Raw genomic sequence first — 8653 nt, 5'->3', positions numbered from 1 at the left:
TTTTCAGAGTTCATTGTTTCTTCTAAAACCCTAACAGTAGATGGAAATCTCAGTCAATTTCCTAAAGTCAGCTTTTGGAATCTTGTCCTTGTTTCAGCACTAGAAGGTGGCTCAAGCCTAGGTTTTTTTCTAATTCTACATTTAGGTTGTTTTTCAACATAAACCAGGGGTATACCTATAAAAGGTAGTACAAACAGAAAAACTTCTCCCTATAGTTGAGATAGGCCCAAACCATATATGCAGAGTCAGTACCCTCTTGTCAGGAATTGCAAGGTTCTTCCTTGGTGTGGGTCAAATCTCCACTGAAGGACAGGCAGAAGGCTCTTCTGCTATGCCTGTGCCCACCTATAAAATGAAGCTTTGAGACATGCTTAACCCAAAGACTACCAGCAACATTTTGGGAGGATCCAATCCTACACTGCTGTGGGGTATTTGTTGCTAAAGGTGTTTATCTTTCCTAAGATCAACTGAACTAGTAATAGGTGATATCGGCCTGAGTACATGTTTTAGTTAGTTGTTTTGTTGTTGCTGTTTTTTTTTTTTTTTTTTTTTTTTTGCTGCCATGACCAAAAAACCTGACAAGATACATTTTAGGAGGAAAAGTTTACTTGGGGGCTATGGTTTCAGAGGTCTCAGTACACAGATAGCCAACTTCATTCCTTGGAGGTAGAGGTGAGGCAGAACATCATGGCAGAGGGTGTGGCAGCTGAGAACATAACACTAGCAAACAGAGAGTCTAAACTAAGTTCCCAAATATATATACCCCAAAGGCACACCTCCAGTGATCCAGCTCCAATGACCCACATCTTCCATCCTCTATTGCCCTATAGTCACAACTCAGCTAACTCTATCACGGAGATTAACACACTGCTTCAGTTAAGACTCATAACCCAATTGTCCCACCTCTAAACCTTCTTACATTGTCTCACACATGAGCTTTCAGGGGATACCTAATACCTAAACCATACCAGTAGGAGTCCAATAATCTGGTGCTCTGTGTCTTGGAAGGAATGTTTCAGAGGATTGACAGATAGACATGGCCAGGGAGAGAAAAGTAGCAAATAGGCATAAGTGGTAGGAACCTGCAAGTGGATACTGTGATGATAAGTGGCCCCTTATTGTGATGTCTCCCCACAAAGAAAGCAGTTTACCTCAGACTACACTGCCCTTCCTCTGGCTTAACTCACTGGGATATGCTACATTACTCATCCAAAAATCTGTTATCTGTAGAGGTATTTTCAGGGCCTCACTGCTGATAAAAAGAAAAAAAAAAGTTACTCTGAAGGGGAGACTTTTATGACCTTTATATAGATCAAAGATTAATAAGACTCAGAAAAAATGGGCTAATTAAAAACAAAGATCACCAAAAAAATTAAAATAAAGACTTAGAAATCTAAAGTGGGCTAGAGATAAAGCTCAGTTGATAGAGTGCTTGCCTTAATAAGTAAGGCCCTGGGTTCAATCCCCAGCACCACACAAAAAAGAAAAAAAAATCTAAAGCAATCCTATTGTCAAACAGAAATTAAGAGATGACATATGAAAAGACCTCTTTAAAACCTTCCCTATGACCCTTCAATTAAATTGTGCAAAAAGGAGGCACATTGTCACTCTGCTCACAGAAAGAATTTACTTTCTCGAGACCTCAAGAGTCTTTTATTTTCCTTCTCTTTTCCCTTCTACTAATGTTTGCTATACTTTTACTATGTCTTCTGTCTTGCCTGAAATTTTCTCATGCAAGAGCACAGAGCTCACGTCATAAAAATCTCCTGTAAGAGTGAGGTGGGCTGTTAATATCAGTCCATTGTTTGGTTTCATGAGCCCAGTTCTGCGTTCCAAGGGAAAGCCCACCATAGACCACCCCATCCTACCCACAGCAAATCCAATCTTGCACCATGACACACTATCCAATGTTGGTATAGTATTTGTGAAGACCACACAGATTAGTAAATTATTTGTAAAGACTTAACATCTCCACTGATGCTGATGTCAAGAAGGTCCCTGCCTGAATCCCACAGCCACAAGGACCTGCACAGTCTCTGGAGTGCAAAAAGGCTCATGTCCCATGTGTCAGTGATGGAGGATAAATCACTGAAAAACTGAGAAACATATCTCTGCTGGGTGTTGGAGCAGGTCTGAAACCTCCATCTATGAATGGAACACTAGTCTAGCAGTGGTGCCCAAGGTTAGAGAACGGGTGGTGGAGATGGTTTCTTGCCTACCATGTCTGATGCTAAGCTTAATCACATCTGATTCTCCCAGCAAAGGTAGCCTTGCATGGAAGGGGATGTTCTTCATAACCACTCTAAGGCTTTTAGAGACTGACCAGACTTGAGGAGGTAGATATCCACCTAATCTTGGGGCTGACCTAGAGAACTCATTGGTGGACTCTATCCTGGTTCTGGGCCTTTTGTTTTAGCCTTACATTGTTTCTCATTTTTGCAGTGTTCCTAGCACTGAGCTCTATGACCAACTCCTGTGCTGTCTTTCACAGCCTGTTTCCCAGGGTGTAGAGACCTGCTTCCTGCTCTGCTGGTGTGGGGGAGGGGGGTGGTAGAAGCAGTTTCTTGGCAGCCTGCATTGTACAATTCTAATGGCTCAGTCTCAGATATGGGCTTCAGGTCCATAGTTGTTGGGCTCTAGTGAGCACTCAGATTTACCATGGTTGACTTGATGCTGGTTTTCAAGTCTATACCGTTGGGTCAATTCTCTCTTTCTCTCCCCAGAAGGATGAATATCTACATTGTACTGATTATATTTGGGAAGGCTGATGCAGGCTGCTTTTTCCTTCTTGCTTTCTTCAACGTTGTTTTTACTATACTAAATAAAGCCAGGTTCTATGGTCTCTCCCTTGACATCTTAGCTATTGTGAAATAATTTGATGCTTCAGTAGATGCCACAATGGTTTGACTGTGGGAGAACAATCAGAGGAAGATCTTCTTCATCTGTCATCTTTGTCTACATCCTGAACTCTTACAGTGTATTATTATTAACTAAGGGGATTCTACTAATCTTAAATGCTCTGGAAATTATTAATAATATATGTTAAATTCTACCAATATTTCATGAATATTATATAATGGCAGGTAACAGGCATGTTAATAGTGGGAACATGAGGTTAATGGAATTAATCAGTAAACTCTTCTGGTGTGCTGATCTCCACAAGCTTTCATCTAAAAAGCAATTTAACTGCAACCCTGCCTAGTTTAAATCAATAGATCATACTACATTTCTCAGCAAACAAACTTATCTGAAGGAGAAATGCAGGTCTAAAATGATGCTAAGAAGAATACAAGGTATCATGAAGAGGGACTTCTCTGACCCTCATAGAGACCAAGTTCCAGAACTCAGGGAGATAAGGATTATTTTTCCTAACCACAAAATTTTTAAGAGCAAGTTTCAACTAACCATGGTCAGCATGGGCCAAAGTGACTTAGTTGCCTTGAATATTTATGATGCACAGTGGGGATTTGAAAATCTAATGCCATCCTGATGTCCGACAAACATCAAGAGATAGACCTGGGTGGGACTCTCGGGAACCATCCCTGGGGCCTTCAACAAAACTGGAGGGGAGGAGACATGTTCCTTTTCTTCTCAAAGAGGACCCACTGTCTCCCTAAGAGTGTCCCCTTTTCCTATCCCTTCTAATAAACTTTGTTATCCTTTCACTAAGTCTCATGTCTTTACCCAGAATTTTCTCAAGGAAGAACATAAGAATCCTTTTCAGGGAACTCTGAAGCTGTCTCACTGAGGTTCTGCAAATGGATCTTCTCTGTAAGACACAGGGATAACATTGACTTTATATATTCACACCAGGAAGTGTCTGGCTTGTTTCAAACATTAAATGTATATTTCATAAAATAAAAAACTTTGTGTACTCTTTTGTCTTCTGTTTAATCCTGTCATTGATCCTAACACGTTATCTATTTTACTAGAGGTAAACCCTACTTACAATTGTTATTCATATGGATGTGGCCATTGGTGACATATCTTCATGCACTCATCACAATCTCTAATATTGTGTGAAAGCATTTGAATTAATATTGAAGTTGTTGTATGTTTTATCCTGAAAATATACTTTTTTATTCTGATATGGTTTTTGACCTATTCATGCTAATTAATTTATAGGAACTATGTTTCCTGATTTGGCAGAGTATATAAGAAATTTGAAAATTGTGTTATAAATTTTATACTTACCATAGTAGAATGAGAATGTTTCCTTTACCCCCTCACCAATACTTAGCACAGCAGTTTTATCATTTTCATGAATTTCTAAGTTGTTTGTATACAGATTTTATTTATATTTTCACATTATTAATACATAAGATATTAAATAAATTAAAATTTATATTCTCTAATTATACATTAAGTTAATTTTCTATGGATTTTGGCTTAGTTCATATTAATTTCACCCATGTATCTTGTTTCCCTAATTGGTTGCTTGTTTCTATTATCATACTTGCTATTATTTTCTTTGTGCAAACTTTAAAATTTCACATATCAATCTTTGTGATTTTTCAGTAGTGTTTAATGATATTTTCCATGCAGAATCATATACATCTATAGACACAAAAATACAAAACACACACACACATACAAGGGAAATTTTTATCTGTGAGTCTAGTAAATGCATAGATAATGTGTATGTGACCATGACTTAAGAAGAAACTGTGAATAGTAGTGAAGGGCACCTTCAAAAACAAACACAAACAAAGCAAGACATTCTCATAAGAATACATAATGGGAAGAACTGCTCTACATGAATAATTTTGAGGTCTTATTTACACTTAATAACCTTAATTAACAAATGCATCCTTCAATTGAATTCAGAGTTCTCAGGGAAATTTTCTTTTGGAATTAAAGAATGATTTCTCCTCTGGAAGAATAAAATTACTACTGTAATACAATAAAAATTATAAATAGGAATGATAGAGAAAATAAAGAAAAGGACACATCCAATCTAAGAAATTGTTATTTTAATGTTAGCGTGGTCATAATTATTCCTATCAATACATATGGGAACTTAAACATTTTAAAAACGTTTTCGTTTTCAATTTCTTCATATGGCACAGGAAAGTAAAATTATGAATTATAAAACAAAGATTAAACTTCTTGCTTAAATCTAACTGGGTGTATTGCTGTTTGAACATAGTGCTGGAGTCACCAGTGAATATTCTGTTTAGAATTTTTATATATGTGATGTTTTTGACTGCCTTTGATATCTGAGGAGTGATCCACAAAAGGTTGTTAAACTTACCTTCTCTTCATATTTCCAGAGATTTGTTACTTGGATTTCCCTGAACACTTGGCTATCAAGCCACAAGGACTAGATTTCAATGGAAGAGTAAGCTGGTAATTTTATTACAAATTTGAATTTGAGACTCACTTAATCATAATTTTTTTTCTAGTGTCACTTAGTGTCTTTGTAAGGAAAAATTACAATACATCACTCTTTATGATATTCACCTAAAACACAGGTTGATATTTTTATAGATATTCTCAGTGTCCCTAAATATGCTTGTGTTTTTCTTATTCTAAATTTTGCTGACCTTTCTGACCATTATATAAAATATAGAAGTTATTGACTATATTTTAGCAAATAATTAAATCATATTCCAGATACATGTTTAAAAGTTTTTCTTTTTGTATTCCATGGTTTTAAAAATGTAGTAAAAAAGGAAGAACTTTTAAAAGAATGAAATACATTAACAAATATTAAGTATTAGCATATTGATTTGGGGGGTTTTGTTTATCACTTGAAGGAGTATAAATATCCCACTAAAATTTATATTGGAAATGGTATATTGAGTTACTCTATTCATATAATTTTAAAATTAGAACTTAAAAATATATATCTTTCTCTATTATAAAAGTGGTACTGTTTCTCCAACGTTAGTTTGGTGAACCGTATGAAATAATTTACAAATAGATTAATATACAAGTTTCTATTGTCCTCTGCCAACAAAGACCAATATGAACATTTCATTTTACTTCTGCTCAACAATCCTTTCTAGAAAATTATACTCTCTTTGTAATTACTTATGAATTTAAATTCATAAGTAAACATCTACCCATTAAATATATATATATAATTTAGTCACAATTAATAATCAATAATATTTTCCATACACAGACAATTAATACATGCTTTTATCATTCAATGAATTATTTTTATTCATATATGATCAAATATAAACACATAATGTTATTCATTGAGCTTATAATAAAAACTAACCCTTTCATTATGTAAATAATGTCATGAATACTAAACAATAAAAATGATGAAAACATGGAGGACTGTAGAGGTGGCGTGGATGAATATGTGCAGAAGACATGAAAAGTGTGAGACTCAGTACCCATATTCTGCTTCAGACCAGAGATATAGGAAAGCCCACCCTGTGGGGTTATGTCTATTTGCTTCCTCCATGATGGGTTAAACAATCAATGAAGTCAAAGAACACATCCAACCAAAAGACAGCATGCTCACTTGCCTACTGTGAAGAATGTTGGCCCCAATAAAGAGGATCATAGCCCACTTCATATAGAGAAGAAAGAATAGAATCATAAATAGACTTTCACTTTTTAAAACATACAATTACTTTTGTTTGGAGAGGTAAGAAAGAATAATAAGATAGTTATCCATTAAATAAAAACAGATGGTAAAGAATAAAGATCATTCCAGTAAGGAAGAAAAGAGGAAAAAAAAACCTAGAGACTTCTTTGAAAGAACATAGGAAATTCATTTTAATTGGTATATTCACTCATACATATACCTGTACTGAATTAGACAAAATTCTATGTAGCATTGAAGCTAAGGGTTACTAAATGACCAAAATTTTTAATAAACTCTTTGGAGCTCATACATGAAAGTGAGGGCTTGGATGAGGGGAAAAAAATAAGGAGTCTAAAATTCCCACATGGAATAAGGGCCTCTGGACACATTTGGATCACTGTTCCTTCAAAGCTCACACTACAGTGAGCCTCCTAATATCACAATGAAGCCCAACAAAACACTCAGAAGTGGATGAAGTTTAAAATTGAAAGATTATGCTTAAACACACACACACACACACACACACACACACACAATATACAAGCATACACATGGACATGGGGAAGTTTACTATAATACTTGAGATTTCAATAAAAAACATTTCAAGTCCTTTTCAATACACACTTTTATTGCACAAACACTCTTCTTCCTCAGGGTCATGCAGGATGCGAATCTGCTACCTGATTTTATGGTCTACAGATGCTAAACCTGATTATACTTTACTATATAATTACTCAATTATTGTGTCTACAATGTATCTTTCCTCTTCAAGGAAAGCAAAGATTTCACTGTTTTTTTTTTCACTAGTATGTTTTAGCTTTTAGGAATTTGATGGAAATTGAGAAGGCCAATTCTTAAATATATGTTGGGCCCTTTTGTACTTATAATATATTCTGGAGGAACACAAGGCACGTTCACATCCCAAACCCATTCTTAGGATTTACATTTTATGTAAAAAATGTTAAATGTGACATATCTTTTTCAGTATTCGTTGCAGAGCACATTTCACATCTTTATTCCTCAAGCTATAGATCAAGGGATTTAACATGGGGATAACTAGAGTGTAAAATATGGAAGCCATTTTAACAGAGATGAACGAGTGCCTGGAATTGGGCTGGACATACATAAATATCAAAGTCCCATAGAATACCATGACCACTGTCAGGTGGGATCCACAGGTGGAGAAAGCCTTTCGCCTGCCCTCAGCAGACTTCATCCTGAGAATGGCTAGGAGGATGAGCACGTAAGACACAACAATGACCAGAAGAGAGGAAATTGAATTACTATATGTTAAAATCATAAATATCACTTCAATTTCATGTGTGTTTGAGCAGAGCAAAGATAATAAAGGAAGACCATCACAGTAGAAATGACTGATAACATTGTATCCACAGAATGATAACGTAAATATCTTTATGGTGACCAGAAGAGACACAAATGTGCTGTAGAGATAGGGGAATGCTACCAGTATATAACATACCCTCTGGGACATAATGACCGTGTAGAGGAGAGGGTTGTAGATGGCCTCATAGCGGTCATAGGCCATTGCAGACAGAATAAAAAGCTCACTACCAATGAACAAAATGAAGAATGCTAGTTGTGTAGCACATAAATAATATGAGATTTCATTTCGATTCACCACAAAACTTACCATCATTTTGGGGCCTACAACTGTAGAATAACCAAGATCTGTAATACTCAGGTGTCTCAGAAAAAAATACATGGGTGTTTGTAGGCTGTGGTCCACCTTGGTGAGGATGATCATGCCCAAGTTTCCCAGCACTGAGATTACATAGATGACGAGGAACAGCCCAAACAGTGGAGCCTGCAGCTCAGGGCGATCTGTGATGCCCTTCAGAATGAACTCCTGAACCACTGTGAGATTGTGTTTCTCCATCCCGGTGTGTTAGAAAGCCTACATTTGATAGACACAGTAGGAAAGTCACCATGTTTTAACAATCATCCTATGAAGACTAATTATGCAAATCTAGTGTAAATAAGATATATCCAAATTTTCTAATTTAGAATTGTTGAAAATGAATCAATATTTACACATATAAATACGCATAGATAGAGATAAACACAGAGGTGGAGCAGTGGTTC

At 35.9% G+C, this 8653-nt stretch overlaps 1 protein-coding gene across 1 annotated transcript; it reads right to left on the bottom strand.

Annotated features, from left to right (window-relative positions):
- Positions 1-7511: 7511 nt before the first annotated feature.
- On the bottom strand, positions 7512-8447 carry LOC124106381 (olfactory receptor 8K3-like). The gene has a single exon (XM_046463988.1). The coding sequence runs from the start codon at positions 8445-8447 to the stop codon at positions 7512-7514; it is 936 nt and encodes a 311-aa protein (XP_046319944.1).
- Positions 8448-8653: the final 206 nt, after the last annotated feature.

Source organism: Marmota monax, unplaced genomic scaffold (assembly GCF_021218885.2).
Source record: "Marmota monax isolate L192 unplaced genomic scaffold, Marmota_monax_Labrador192_F-V1.1 WCK01_AAM20220418_F8-fsc00865, whole genome shotgun sequence".
Lineage (NCBI taxonomy): Eukaryota > Metazoa > Chordata > Mammalia > Rodentia > Sciuridae > Marmota > Marmota monax.
Note: the sequence above shows the minus strand (reverse complement) of the source record. Positions and strands in the feature narration are given on the sequence as shown.

Bases quoted from the DNA above. Each gene is read 5' to 3' on its own strand.
- LOC124106381 (XM_046463988.1), bottom strand. From the start codon at position 8,447: ATGGAGAAACACAATCTCACAGTGGTTCAGGAGTTCATTCTGAAGGGC.